At 50.4% G+C, this 14,321-nt stretch overlaps 7 protein-coding genes across 7 annotated transcripts; 4 read left to right on the top strand and 3 right to left on the bottom strand.

Annotated features, from left to right (window-relative positions):
- Positions 1–204: 204 nt before the first annotated feature.
- On the bottom strand, positions 205–2,725 carry T069G_00477 (tRNA synthetases class I (C) catalytic domain-containing protein; the record flags this gene model as incomplete). Its single annotated transcript, XM_056167687.1, has 3 exons — positions 205–1,227; positions 1,292–2,437; positions 2,495–2,725. 3 exons carry the CDS (start codon positions 2,723–2,725, stop codon positions 205–207), a joined length of 2,400 nt encoding a protein of 799 aa, XP_056033003.1.
- A 1,203-nt stretch (positions 2,726–3,928) lies between these two features.
- T069G_00476 (tRNA methyltransferase complex GCD14 subunit domain-containing protein) lies at positions 3,929–5,452 on the top strand (the record flags this gene model as incomplete). Its single annotated transcript, XM_056167686.1, has 1 exon — positions 3,929–5,452. One exon carries the CDS (start codon positions 3,929–3,931, stop codon positions 5,450–5,452), a length of 1,524 nt encoding a protein of 507 aa, XP_056033002.1.
- A 335-nt stretch (positions 5,453–5,787) lies between these two features.
- Positions 5,788–6,288, top strand: T069G_00475 (LSM domain-containing protein; the record flags this gene model as incomplete). Its single annotated transcript, XM_056167685.1, has 3 exons — positions 5,788–5,835; positions 5,914–5,974; positions 6,050–6,288. The coding sequence occupies 3 exons, from the start codon at positions 5,788–5,790 to the stop codon at positions 6,286–6,288; spliced, it is 348 nt and encodes a 115-aa protein (XP_056033001.1).
- A 377-nt stretch (positions 6,289–6,665) lies between these two features.
- On the bottom strand, positions 6,666–7,991 carry T069G_00474 (uncharacterized protein; the record flags this gene model as incomplete). The annotated part of the gene is made up of 1 exon (XM_056167684.1): positions 6,666–7,991. One exon carries the CDS (start codon positions 7,989–7,991, stop codon positions 6,666–6,668), a length of 1,326 nt encoding a protein of 441 aa, XP_056033000.1.
- A 1,739-nt stretch (positions 7,992–9,730) lies between these two features.
- Positions 9,731–10,680, top strand: T069G_00473 (RTA1 like protein domain-containing protein; the record flags this gene model as incomplete). Its single annotated transcript, XM_056167683.1, has 2 exons — positions 9,731–9,752; positions 9,815–10,680. The coding sequence occupies 2 exons, from the start codon at positions 9,731–9,733 to the stop codon at positions 10,678–10,680; spliced, it is 888 nt and encodes a 295-aa protein (XP_056032999.1).
- Positions 10,681–11,113: 433 nt separating this feature from the next.
- Positions 11,114–12,133, top strand: T069G_00472 (glycosyl hydrolases family 18 domain-containing protein; the record flags this gene model as incomplete). Its single annotated transcript, XM_056167682.1, has 1 exon — positions 11,114–12,133. The coding sequence occupies one exon, from the start codon at positions 11,114–11,116 to the stop codon at positions 12,131–12,133; it is 1,020 nt and encodes a 339-aa protein (XP_056032998.1).
- Positions 12,134–12,515: 382 nt separating this feature from the next.
- On the bottom strand, positions 12,516–13,706 carry T069G_00471 (uncharacterized protein; the record flags this gene model as incomplete). The annotated part of the gene is made up of 1 exon (XM_056167681.1): positions 12,516–13,706. One exon carries the CDS (start codon positions 13,704–13,706, stop codon positions 12,516–12,518), a length of 1,191 nt encoding a protein of 396 aa, XP_056032997.1.
- Positions 13,707–14,321: the final 615 nt, after the last annotated feature.

Raw genomic sequence — 14,321 nt, 5'->3', positions numbered from 1 at the left:
GTCACTCTCAGCCAAGAGACACAGGGCACTGTAGCATCAACTTGAGTGCTGCTAGGGGGAACCAGTCACCAATGCAATGGGGTGTAACCGTTTCCAACTCTCCCATGGCCGGAGTATCTTGGTAGAAGAGCTATGAATGTCTGCAAAAAACGTATCTAGCTGCTATCTAGCACTCAAAAACAAAATGAAAACAGATTAAAGTGATCACAGGCCTCCCTTGGCCTTCAAATCCTCATGGATCTTCTTTTGTTTATCCCATGCCTTCTTGAGCGTCTTGAGCTGGCTCTTGGGTACCTCGTTGCCGTCTTTCAGCTTGGTGGGCAGTCCCTGCTCATCCCAAGCGCTGTAACGCTCATCCTTTTTGAATAGCTCCTCTGGAGGAACCTTTGCCTTTTCTCGAGCTTCTTGGTCTGCTTTTTCCTTAGCAAGTCTTGCCTCTTCCTTCTTCCTTGCCTTCTCGGCTTCTCGTGCAATCTTCTCTTCGCGAGCAGCGATGAGTTCCGCGGCGGGTACGAATTTGATAAGCGATGGCTGGTTATCAGGCCGGTCATCAAGATAAACGCCGAGGTTGGTAAGGTCTTGGTCGCGAATTCGGTCTGTGATTTGCAAAATTGCCTTCTTGGTTTGCGGATCGTAAGAAGAGACAGTGCGACGGAGCTCGTCACGGATCTGAGACACTACCCTCAAGTAAGGCAGCGATAATCTCTCTATATCACGAGAGCCTCCCTGAGCGATGGCTTGGAATTCCGCCGTAGGATCTCTCGAGAGAAGCGTACCAACGACTTCGTTGGACAGCGAGAGGGCGCCAATATCTGACTTGACCTTCTCAAGCACTTCAGCATAGGGCTTGACGGCAGTTTCAGGATCCGTGTTCTCAGAAATCACAGAGGCCCAGCCAAGACCTTCGTAGGGAGGCTGAGCATTGGCATCAAGACCAAAGATGCCAACCAACTTTGTAATATAGCGAGCAATAGCTTCGACTTCAGCCAGATCTGTGTCCTTGTTATCCTTGAGATAACTGTTAGTGGTGTTAACCAACTTCAAGATGACCAGCATCGCTCGCGGGGTATCAATTGAGTTTGCGAGCGCCGCCTCTACGTCCTTCTTGGCCTGTTCGAGCTCAGCAAGGAGACCGGTGGCAGGCTTGTCTGAGCTAATGCTGAGTGACTTTACGCCGCTCTCGATGCCTGCCTCAGCCAACCATGACTTTGTGTTTGTGAAGAAATTCTGTGTCAAATATGGTTAGCTGAGTGATAAATTCAACTACTGTTGGGCGATGACCTGTACTCACGCTGATAGTCGACTCCCAGTTATCAGCTTGGGCTCTCATGTCTGGGGAGATTTCGACGCCATCATTCCATTTGCCCATCAAGAATACAATGCGCATGCTTCGTGGTGTGTAGCTGGTTGCCAATGCGTCTTGGATGGTCTGGAAATTCTTCAAGGACTTGGACATTTTAGAACCTGAAATGGAAAGATGCCCCATATGAAGGAAGTACTTGACCCAAGTATGCTCGCCTTTGCCATGTTCGCAGAAATAAGCCTCACTCTGGGCCAGCTCATTGTCGTGATGAGGGAAGGCAAGATCAATGCCACCAGAGTGAATGTCCATCTGGGAGCCTAGGATATCAGACGCCATAACTGAGCACTCAATGTGCCAGCCAGGTCTACCGTCGCCCCATGGGCTAGGCCAGAACGGCTCTCCAGCCTTTGATTTCTTCCAGAGGGCAAAGTCACCAGCACCTTTCTTGCCGCCCAGATTCTTCGACAAAGACCCCTCGCCCTCTTCTTGGAGAGCTTTGTCGTTTTTGCTCTCAGGTCGTAGTCGGGCATAAGAGTTGCCGGCCTTTTCAAAAGCGCCAATATCGAAATAGACAGACCCTTCGGATTCATAGGCGAATCCCTTGTTCACAATCTGCTCTACAAACTTGACGATCTGGGGAACATACTCGGTCACCCTTGTGATGTGGTCCGGCCTAAGAACGTTCAACGCATCCATATCGGCCATGAACAGATCTTCCATCCTCTTGGTCAAGTCTGTGAACATGGTCTGGTCTCGGGTATCGACAGATTCCTTATATAGAGAGTCGAGATAAGGGAGGAAGATTTCGTCGGCTCCGGGGAATATCGAACCGTTCTTGAGAGCTTCTGCTGCAGCATCCATGTTGCTGATGTGCATCTTGACTTTGGCCTCGGCGTCTCCTGGTTTTCCCTCTCCAGTCAGGGTCCCCCCGGTGAGAATCTTGCCATACGCAGCGTCTCGTTGAGCAATATAGTTCGTCTCGTCCAAATCGATTCCATTTTCCACCAGCAATGGTAGGCTGCTGGCCGCATACGCTTTAAAGGCCGCACGTGTCAGCTTTGCGAGCTCTTCTTTGGAGTAGTTTTTGGCCTTTTCGATCTCGAGCAATCGCTGTCTTCTCGCCTTGATGATGATCTAACAGAGTGTTAAGCTTTGAGCCAATCCAATCTCGATCTGAACGACTCTCCATACCTTGTCGTCAATGTCAGTAATGTTCATGACAAAGTTGAGCTTGAAGCCAAAGAAGTGGTGTAGAATGCGCCGGATAATATCAGTCGAGACATAGTTGCGCGCATGTCCCAGATGACTCAAATCGTAGACGGTCGGGCCGCAGGCGTACCAGGACACCTCTCCAGATCTGATGGGAACAAAGGGCACCGGCGCGCCGGGCTTCAATGAGTTATGGAGCTTGAGAGACTCCATGGTAGCAAGGGAGTATCTTCGATAGAGGTAGACGTGGTTTTTTGTAGGGTTGCAGAAACGGAGGCGGGGTTGGGCTCGAGGTCGGGCGACGAGGCGCAGGAGATTCATATATAGGAATGGACTGCCCACAGCTAGGGTAGAAGAAGACGCAACGTGTAAGAGGAGGGCATCACCGAGGCGATCAGGTGAGTCAGAGCACGAATGCGACACGAAGCTTTGAACACAATAGTGACTCTTGCAGTCTCACCACACCCTTGCAGAAATGCCCCTCCTTAGCGTCGCGGAATGGAAGCATGAGATCTCCCGCTAAATTTTCTTTTAGCGTGCTCGATGCCCTGAGCCCATGGCGGCACCGCTAGGGCTTAGAAGTCTGGTACAATAGAAGCTTTGCCTTATTGTTTCAAAATCTTTTGAGGGTAAAAACCGTATGTAATCCAGAAACTGGCCTTGAATATTCATCAAGCTTCTCTGGATTGACCAGGTTTCTCTAGGTTGATTAGTCCATCCATCCTTTTCTCATAATTGCATGTAAAGAGCTGCATAGAGTTTAATAGCGTTGCAACTAATAGATGCAGGTAGTAAACCTTCAGCCCCTGTCTACTTATTCTCAAATCCATATACCCATACAGTCTTTTAGAGAGGCTGTTTGTATTTACAGAAGGCCTGGTACTTATGAATATGACAATAAGTTGTGGCAGCCGGTTCAATAAAAGGCTATAACTGACCCAACTGCCTGAATCAAACTTCGGTTGAATGTTCAAACCCTACTTTGCCTACTACGGCAGGAGCACATAGAGTGCCTCGACCTATATAAATGCTCAAGACTAGAATCACGCAAAAGGCCCATGCAAATTTCCAATCCAGAAAATCCGAGCCATTGCACCTTTCTAATGGAATCCCATCAATCAAAGAATCATGATCGCCAGGGTATTGAGCCGCCGTGCCCCTCCCTGAAATTCAAGCCCCTACCGGCAGTTTGCATCTGAGCTTGTCTAGAAGAAAAGGCGGGGCACGGCGCCGTTCCGCTGCGGAAATCAGCGCCAGCCATCACCGTAGCAGTAGCTTGTGTCTAACTGTAACTGGGGAAATATTTTTTTTTCTTTGCGATACGGATAACAAGTCTAAGTAGACTTCGTTTCTACCACCACACTCTGCCATCTTCCCGACGACATTCAATCGAATTGCAAAGAATTCAATTCGCAAATGACTAAACCGTCAACATTTCTAGTGCCCGGCGACAAGACGTCTGCCGGGACGCTCGCCATTATCAGCTTATCGCGCGACAACTTCCTGCCGCTGACGCTGGAGAAATCAACGGGTGCAGTCGACGGTTACCTCGAGGGTGCAACATTAAATACCCGATTTGGCTCATATCCTCACTCAACATTGCTCGATGTGCCATGGGGCTCCCAGGTCCGCGCGTCGAATGTCGATACGGGCTCTCGAGGCAAGAAGCGGAGACGAGATGCTACCGACGAAGATACCCCCATAGCCAGTCAGGATGATGACGATGATTCCACGGCTGCCAACGCACCGGTAAAGAAGGCTGTTACAGCACCGAGCGGTTTCATCTATGTCTTGCGTCCTACTCCCGAGCTCTGGACTACTAGTCTACCGCACAGAACGCAAGTCGTATATACACCAGATTACAGCTATATCCTCCACAGGATACGAGCCAGGCCCGGAACCAGAATTATTGAGGCTGGAGCTGGCAGCGGAAGCTTTACTCATGCATCTGTGAGAGCGGTTTACAACGGATACCCACGAGACGCGGACGATGTGAAGGGAAAGGTTTTCAGCTTTGAATTTAACGAATCGCGATATGAGAAGATGCAGGTGGAAATTGGACACCACGGGTTGGACGACCTTGTTAAGCTCACACATCGTGATGTATACAATGACGGATTTAACGTTAACGGCGAGTCGCCCAATGCGACAGCTGTCTTTTTGGATCTGCCTGCTCCCTGGGAGGCTTTACATCATCTTTCAAGGCGAAAACTCCAGAAGGGGGGCGAAGAAGCTGAGGAGGACAGCAATTGGGTATCACCACTAGATCCTAAGCAGAGCGTCCACATTTGCACATTTTCGCCTTGCATAGAACAAGTTACTCGAACAGTCACGGAGCTGAGAACCCTGGGTTGGGTTGATGTGGACATGGTGGAGATTTCAAACCAGAAGATCAACATATCAAGAGAAAAGGTTGGAGTAAACTACCCGACCGAGAAAGGATACAATTCCTCCCCAGCAGATGTTTTAGAAGCTGTTACAAAGCTCAAAAGTCTTGCCGACAGGAATAAGGAGACTCAGAGAGTTCAGGTGCTACAGACAGGAGCCGAGGGACCTGACAGCGAAATGGATCTAGACTCCACTCCTAACCGCGAAAACCAGCCTTCAAATTCGAATGGAGCCGTTGACGATATGGAGAAGCCTTGGATGCAGGGACGGCTCGTTCACAGACCGGAGAGCGAACTCAAAACTCACACTTCTTACCTCGTGTTTGCTATTCTGCCGTGTGAATGGGACGAGGAGGCCGAGGCTGCGGCCATGGCTAAATGGCCATGCGGAAACGAGAAGAAGACGATTGGCAACCTTGACAAGCAGGCCCGCAAGGAAGAGAAGAGAAAGATGCTAGAAGGGAAATCCAAGAAGCAGAAGAAGGGGAGTGATACCCAAACAAAGCAGGTTGTAGTGTCAGCTGTGGCGACGCCAACGACGGATACGGCGTAATCCTTAACAAATTCATTAAAACAGTAGAATAAATAGAACTGCAGTGTTTTGCAGTGTCTTAATATGTCCATTTAAATTGTCCATCTCATACTTGTAATTCCGTCGCAACACACGGAATTTCTTCGGTAATGGCTCACCTCTACCTTGTCAGGCACCAGACTTCACCGAGAGCTACTCCGGAGAGCGGATAAACAATTGGCCACCGCAGGCAGACCTCCAACCTAAACACCAGCCAGCCCGCCATCATAGCCAGGGTCTTGTAAAGGTCAATTTTCAAGCTATCCTTCCATAGCTCCAGATTGCGACATTCCTTTACTCCCCAGCAAACCGCCACAATGACTTCCACCATTGGCATCCCGATCAAGCTCCTCAATGAGGCACAGGTTCGTATTTCCAATGCTGCCAAAAATTGCTTTTGCCTTGGCCCTCGAAATGGATGGGAGAGCTCACATGTAGTCTAGGGTCACATCATCACCCTCGAAATCACGTCGGGCCAGACATACCGCGGAAAGCTCCTCGAAGGTACAACTCCCTCCCAATGGCCCAGCGCGGCACCTCGCGCGCAAAAAAATCGAAACTAACACATAGTTTTGCTAGCCGAGGACAACATGAACGTCCAGCTCAAGGACATCACCGTCACCGCTCGCGACGGCCGCGTCTCCCACCTCGACCAGGTCTACATCCGAGGATCTCACGTCCGCTTCTTCATCGTCCCCGACATGCTTCGCAACGCGCCCATGTTCCGTAGCCGCAATGTACGGGGTAGGGGTGTTGGTTTGGCGAGAGGTCGTGCGACGGTCAGCCGTGCCCGTGCTAGTGGTGGTCGTGGTCGGTAAAGAGCGCTTCTGTATCGTGCGAGACAGAGGGGAAGAGAAGAAGTTATTGTGCGTCGTGACGAGGGGGAAATATGGGCTTGGCGTTTAGGATTTATGGGTTTCCGTGCTTTTCTATACGAGAGAAAGAGAGAGAAAAAATACTATGGCAATACAAGGTAATGTTGTGCTGAGAGCGACAAAAGATACCATGGCAAAGTGGGCAGTCGGAATGGCAGTCTGAAGTTACGTAGGATAGGCGCGGCTGAGCGAGGCTCAAAGTCATTGAGCTTCGTTTCTAGAGCAAATCATCTAGATATACATGTGTCATAGGGCTCAATTGCCTTTCCATACTCGTACAAAATCTATTCCTGTCCATATTCGTACACAATGTCAATGTTCTATTTTAGCCGTGCCAGCGCGTCTTCCGCCTTGGCCACCAATTCACTAGCTTGCTCCAACTCCTTGATTCTCTGGGTCGACAGCTTATTTTTTTGAACCCCGTCGAGGACCTCTCCGGCACTCTCTTCCGCAGCTCTGATGGCTTTGCGGCCTTCTTCCCGAACCTCGCCCTCCCAAAACTCACGAGCTGTCTCCCATTTTTTCTGCATTCGGCCAAGGCTGTATACAACGCCGAGAGCCGCTACAGCACTGGCCTCAAATATCGTTGATGAAAATGACGATACGTATAGTAGTGCTGCCAGACACGATGTGACGGACGACGTGGCTAGGGATTGGACAACCAACTGTTGAGCCAGTGACTGAAGGGCGGGAACTGTCTCGTTCTGAATATAGCGTCGCGTAAACGCTATGTGTCCAGGCCACTTGGGAAGATGTGATCGAGGGACAACGGGAATCACCGGCTCGTTTTTGGCAGAGCCAGCTGACGGACCCTCAGGAAGAGCCTCGCGAGAAGATGTAGGCTGCGAATACTGTCCAGCTCCGCCTTGAAGTTGGGCAATCCGTCCAGTGAGATACACCAGCTCCTGTTCCGATGTAGGCAAGAAGCGTTGGCTCAAGATCTCGTTTGTCAGCATCGCAACGTCATCTACGCGCCAAAACAGCTTCCACCATCCCAACTTCCTCCAACGACGTCCTGAGAAAGCCAAGTCAAGCTGCTCTTGCAGCTCGGCGTGTGCATTCTGGGCCCATTTCGAAAGACCCTCGTTCATAGCGCGCATTTCGGGGCTAATCATTGAGTGAGACAACTCGCGCGACAACTTCCTGCTCGTAGACTCGGTCTCAATCGCCGAGAGGGCACCCTGTAAAACTGATGCGATGAGCTTTCGAACTGCTGGCTTAGTCGCTTCATCGTCGGCAGCTTTGAGGCCGGCTTTGAGCCATGCAACCAGCAGGCCTAGGTTGCTCGCAGACCAGCGCTGCTCGTACGACATGGCATTCTGAGGACCCTGGCGGAATAGATTGATAGCCTCTTCCGCCAACGAGGTGTCGATCACTGTGAAATTAGCCCCTAGCTGTTCCTTCGAGAACCCCCTTAGGTTGACAGCGGCAGTGATTGTGTCCGCGCAATCAAGTATCGGCAACCCAGAAATTGCAACAGCTCCAGTTAGTCCATCGGCCACCAAGAGTGCTTGGTGAACAGGCGTTATCATAGGAGTCGCATGCTCATCGGCAGAATCCAAATCAACAGCCGGGACGAGGACAGACTCCTCAAGCGATTCAACGGTAGCTAGACCTGATCCGTTGACAGGCACATCCGCGTCCATCAGAAGAAGCTCTAGATTGAGTCCATTCAGTTCTGCAGAAGAAACCTCCAACACATCCGGTAAGTTGTGCTTGGATGATTCCAAGCGAGTAGCCTGCCCTTGACTGGGCCCGACTCGAATGATCAACGGCCTGCTGGTGTCATGCTCGTCAAGCCTCCTCTCCCACTCCTGCTCATCCACTAACGGATCCACGATGAGTGCTTTCAAAACCTTTCGTGCGGCGTCTCTTCCTTCTGAACCGTTGGCAATGCCTAGAATCGCAACTCTTATGGCTTCCCGGCCTGGCGCCTGGCGCAAGCCCTGGAGCGCCAATTGCAGCCTCGAGATATTGGCCAACTCCGGAATTTTTCTTTGGAGCTCTAGAAGAGTCTTCTCAAGTTCATTTCGAGCATTTGATGAGGCGAGCACCGCAGCTGATGACGTCGATTGCCATCTTTGAGACTTGAGACCTGGCCTTGATCGAGTCTTGACTGCTTGAGATGCTGGAGAGAGCGAGCAAAATGGACACACTGATGAAAGGACGGGAGGCTTCGACCCCGTCAGCAGACGGAGATGCCCGTTTCGCGACACTAGAGATCGTTTGGATGCCATCGCCGCAGCGACGTTCCAGAAGGGTTTGGGAGACTGAAGCTCATGAGCTCAGTGAAGCAATCTGAGCTTGATTCGGAAAAGTTGCGGCAAAATTCGGAAGCTCGATCAGAAGCGGGGCCCCCAAGCGCTCTTCAAGCAGCTAAATTGTTCTACCTAACTATAAACCTCCAACATGTGAACTCTTACGGTGTCTATCTACCCTGGGTAACATATGAATAATTTAATCACGGTACAATTGATCTCTGCTAAAGTCGGCAATTCCATTATGGTGAATGGAACAGGGGTTATGGTGGCATCAATGGAAATGTTCTATATGAATCGGACAATCCGCATTCCCATGCTTGCCATGCCACATCGTACTAAACTCTGGCTTCACCGTCTAGCGCTCGACTTGCGCCATGACGAATTGAACGCTCCCATATTACGACGCCTTCAGCCCTGAGGCTTAGCCAACCCCCAAAAGGCAGCCCTGCATTGCTCCAAGCGGAAATTGATTCAGCGCCGCCGCTGCTTTTGAAGCAGATACGGGACACCAATCGGCGATGTGGACCACCGATGACCGATGGAGATGCTCCACTGAGAGCGGCACCTTGTCGGATGAGTGCCGATATGCTTGACGGTGGAAACATGAGAGGTTATGCTCCCAGACCGTAGTGTTGGATGCTTATCAGCATTCCAATATAGGGTATTTGCCAATCAACTTTTGCAATGCTCAATTTGAGGATTTAAGCCGTATCCGCAGACTGGCTAGTTGTCGCTAACTGTAGTGGTAAGAGTGATGTTCAGGTACGCGGAAGATGCTAAACACCGCGATTCTGACCATGCAGGACTAGAAGCAAGATCGCGGTACTTATTACCAGCCCCGTGCGGGTTCATCTGCCTAATTCGTTTCGTACGCGTAATTCTAGAGCTATGCTTACGAAGGCGCAGCTGTAAAACATAGATTGTCGATGAATTTAGATCTCTGGTCCTGGTTTGTGGCTGGGCACGCTTAAAACACTACCTTGACTGCTCTTACACTGGGAGGATATAAGATAGACATGCTCTCCCAAAGAAAGTACTAGAAGACAGAAGATAAACAACATTATTTAACCTTTTCTTTCAATTCTTACAATTTCTGTACTTTATCAAATTTTCTTTCCATTACCATGAGTGCAAACGGAGCAACTTGTAAGTTACATGTAATTGGTCTCCCCCATCCAAGTCCGACTTGACTAACACAGCAACACCAGCCCACGGTTATATCGATCCAAACTTCCCAAATCCCAACGGCAAACACGATGTACCAGTCATCATCTATGGCTACACACCATCCTTCTCCCTCGCCGTATTTGCGGCCGTCTGGTTTTCGCTCATGCTCGTAATCCACCTGGCCCAGACAATCCGCTACAGAAGCTGGTGGTTCTTCCCTTTTTCTGTCGGCCTTTTCTTCGAAATCGTGGGCTACGTCGCACGCTCTCTCTCAGCGAAGAAGGACCCTTATAACTTGATCTTCTTCATTCTCAACTATTTCTTCATCGTCACCGCGCCCGTCTTCCTCGCCGCGGGGATATACACGATTCTGTCAGCCCTCATCTCTCGACTGGGATCCAAATATTCATCTCTCTCGCCAAAGGTCATCATGTGGTTTTTTGTTCTGTCCGACGTCATATCGACAATTACGCAGGTGGCTGGAGCCGCTCTCATCGGCAGCCAAGAGTCAAAGCACAAAGACCCGACATTTGCCAACAATATTCTCTTGGGCGGTCTGGCTTACCAAGTCTTCTCCATCGGCGTATTCATTGTACTGGCGGGGCGTTTCCTGTGGCGAGCCAGACGCGCTCTTCGTCGGCGCAATCTTGATACCTTTGCTGTCATTTTCGCTGCTGTGACGATTTTGGTATATCTGCGAACAGTGTTCAGGCTCGCAGAGACAGCTCAGGGACTGAACGGATCCATACAGTCGAATGAGACTTACTTTGCTTGCTTGGAATTTGCACCAGTAGCAGCGGCAGTGCTCCTCTTTGCGGGATGGAACCCTGGACGATGCCTGGGCAGCACGGTCAGAGGAAATAAGGTGACTGACGGATCAGCACGCAGCAGCTGGGATAAAGCTTAAATTTGGGCATTGGATTCAAGAAAATTGGCTTGATTTCTTTTAAACATCTGACGTTGGGATTGTGGAAGTAGCATGGCTTTTATACTTGTACATTGCTGGCGATATACATGTATTATTTGGTGAAATCTTGAATATTTTGAGGTAGATTAACTTGGATTATAAATAAAAATCGTAGAGCTTGTTAGACGAAATGCGTTCCATTTTACCAGAATATCTTCTACTTCGATACATGTACCTGTCAGCCGCATGCATGTGAAATGATGTTGCCCAATAGATTCCTATAAGCTCACCAGGCTGGGCGTCTCTTGATAGCGGGGTCCTGACACCCCACCAGAGCTCATACCAGCTGGACACTCGCCATCTCAACTCTATTCCTTCGCATATTCACTGCTACTCCACCATCTTGCTCTGCTTCATCCATTTTCCATCCTCCATGCCTCCAATACCACAAGGCGCGAAACCTCTCCCCAGGATCATAACCTACTACCAAACCCACCATGACTCCGCCGGCAAACTCATCTCTCCCCTCCCGCTCCTCACCCAGCCCGGCATCTCATTAACGCATCTCATCCTCGCCGCCATCCATCTCAACGAGGACCCAAACCACATCACCCTCAACGACCACCCTCCTCATCATCCACGCTTCGAAACCCTCTGGGCCGAACTCCGCATCCTCCAAGCCTCCGGCGTCAAAGTCCTGGGCATGCTCGGCGGAGCCGCCAAAGGCTCATACACACGCCTCGATGGCTCTGACGCGCAATTCGAAAGATACTATCTTCCCTTGCGAGACATGATCCGCGCGCGTGGGCTCGACGGTCTGGACCTCGACGTCGAAGAGGAAATGTCTTTGGGCGGCGTCGTCAAGCTCATTGATCGCCTAAGAAGCGATTTTGGCAAAGGCTTCCTCATCACGCTCGCGCCCGTCGCCGCCGCTCTCCTGGACCATAGGAGTAACCTTAGCGGCTTCGACTACGAGGCCTTGGAAGTCATGCGCGGCCATGAAATCTCATGGTACAATGCTCAATTCTACTGTGGCTGGGGTGATATGAGCAACCCCATCATGTACGAAATGATCATACGAAAAGGCTGGCCCATCGAAAAGGTTGTTATTGGGCTTGTTACAAATCCCGCCAATGGCAGTGGGTTTGTCATGTGGGAGTTTCTCTCAGCCGTCCTGAATTTACTCCGAGGCCGTCATGAGCGGTTCGGAGGAGTTATGGGGTGGGAGTACTTCAATAGTCTTCCGGGTGGGCATGAGAGGCCATGGGAATGGGCGAGACAGATGACCTCTGTTCTGAGGCAGGAAGATTTTTTACCAAGCGTCCAACCTCCGCCGATTAACGTGGCAACCAAGCCTGTGCTAGAGGTAGAGGCTGATCCTGATACCCCCAGCGGCAAGCCCGTTCAAGTTCCTACAGCATTCGAGTACTATTCAGATGGCTCAGATGCATGAAGAAAAGGGGAACAGAAACGATCAACGCCGCATATCTCATATAAATAGAGCAAATGGGGCATACATAAATACATACATAAATCCATGTATGTCTAGAATGAAACATACAGACAAGTGGTAAACACTTGCTTACAATTACATTGCGGCCAAATAGGCGGATGCTTAGATGAACGGAGTTGATGAACAGAGTCGACGAACAAAATGAGTTTGTATTAGGGCAACATACATACATCTATAGTATTGAGCAACTAGTGTAAAGATAACCCTTCGTCCTCCTCAACCATTTCGATAGATAATGACAACAGGTTAAGCCATAGTGCCTTGTTGACACATAAGAGATGTTGAAAACTACCAAAAGACCACAACAAGCGGTAACTGCTGGTTAGGCGCAGGCCATCCAAGGGCTGCACTGAGCCTCGATGGTAAAGTTGTTGTACACCGGATAGCTGCCCTGGACGGCAGAAATAATGGGGTTGAAGAAGTCCGAGTTGAAGCGGGAGGTTTCGCATGCCGAGCATGGGCCACTGAGGAAGCCATCATACTTGGTGTCGTATGACAGGTAACCGACGACTTTGCGGGTGGACAAGTCTGTGGCTCTGATGGTGAAAGCTTCTGGCATGACGACCCAGCTGGGCGCGGTAACATTGGTTCCGTTGATACCAGGGATGACAGGATTCTGGTTGAACCACAAACTCTTGAGGCCAACGTCACGGAGGGCCTTGATGAGAAGGAGTGTCATGTGAGTGTCATCGTCGACCTTCACACCCGCACACTCAACGTTGATGGTGTAGCCTTGCCCTTTAATGGGACCACCAACACAGTTGCCGGTGGTTTGATCCCAGACAAAATTGTTGATGAAAGCTCCCCAAGTGTTTTGCCAATTAATGAACCGAGGACTGAGAGTGGAATAGATAGCAAGTTGGCCAGTGTGAGGAGTGGAAGTTGGCACGGGCTGGCCACCATTGCTCGGAGTAGGCACAGGTGTATGGGGTGGTGCTTGGGAGAAGAAAGTGGTAGAAGGCGCTGCAGAAGACGTGGTCAGCGTCGAAGTCTGGGAACCCATATCCGCAGGGCGAGGCGGCGGATGGTTGTCGCGATTGCAAACAAAGGCACTCCAGCAGATGGCATCGTGGTTGACGGTTTTGTTGAGAGCAGCACTGACGGGACGGCCACGGTAAGCCCAGCAGTTGAGAATTTGACCACTCTCTTTGGTGGTGACGGCACTTCCAGCTTTGAAGCCGTCTGGAGTGCCATCTTCAATATACGCCGTCCAGACATCACCATTAGGCATTGTGGCAGTTGCACCTGCGGGAACCCATGGATACCAACCCTCTTTGAAGGGAATTTCGACAGCCATGTCGGGAGCATCAGGATACTTGTACGCGGAACTGGGCCAGTTGATGTCCTGGTACCAGTTCATCTGGCGAGAAGTGGACCATCCCGGCTCGTTGGGGTTGTCTCCAATGCCACAATCACAGAGGATGAGATCCTCATTGCGGAATTGCTGGGCCTGAACAGCTTTGAAGAGGCCGATGGTACCGACAAGGCCGGCAGCGAGCTTGAAGATGGCCATTATCAAGCAGATTGTCAGGACAAGTCAATAGCAGTGAGAATAAAGAACAATTGAAGAGGATCAAGCTGAAGTGGCTGGAACTGTTGAAGCTTTGCTGGATATGTCAGAGAAATGAGTGGAGGGTTGGAAAAGAAAGTAGAAGTTTGGAAGAAGTGAGAAGTGTTGAATTGGAGATATTGTAGGTATTGCTCAACTGCAATCTGTCTCACCGCCATAATTCGTCATGTTGGGATTGTGTTGAGGAAGCATCACCGGTTATTGAGGTAAGAGATGTGCTGGGTGAGGGAAGAAAGAGTGTCTCGAGGCGACAAAGTGTGCAGGTGACATCGGATGTGGACGTGCCGGCGCGGTTTTGAGCAGGCAGAGGCATCTTGATGCTTTCCAAACCTAGAATTTCGTGTGCTGGAGGCGGTCAAAGATATTGCTTCACGAGGAAGGCGGCAACCAACTTGAGGCAAGCTCACCGCCCATGCTGGAATCTCAACATTACAAAGGAAGCAGCTTGGACGTGTAGCGGCTGCACCAGGTAATTGTCTCCCAATGGTTTCAATCATGATATCATTGTCACTTTGTGGCTGTGAACCTGGGTCTGGTGAAGTGGTGCATGAGCAAAAG

This window comes from Trichoderma breve, chromosome 1, assembly GCF_028502605.1.
Source record: "Trichoderma breve strain T069 chromosome 1, whole genome shotgun sequence".
Lineage (NCBI taxonomy): Eukaryota > Fungi > Ascomycota > Sordariomycetes > Hypocreales > Hypocreaceae > Trichoderma > Trichoderma breve.
The sequence above is the reverse complement of the archived record's forward strand: the minus strand, read 5'-3'. Positions and strand labels throughout refer to the sequence as shown.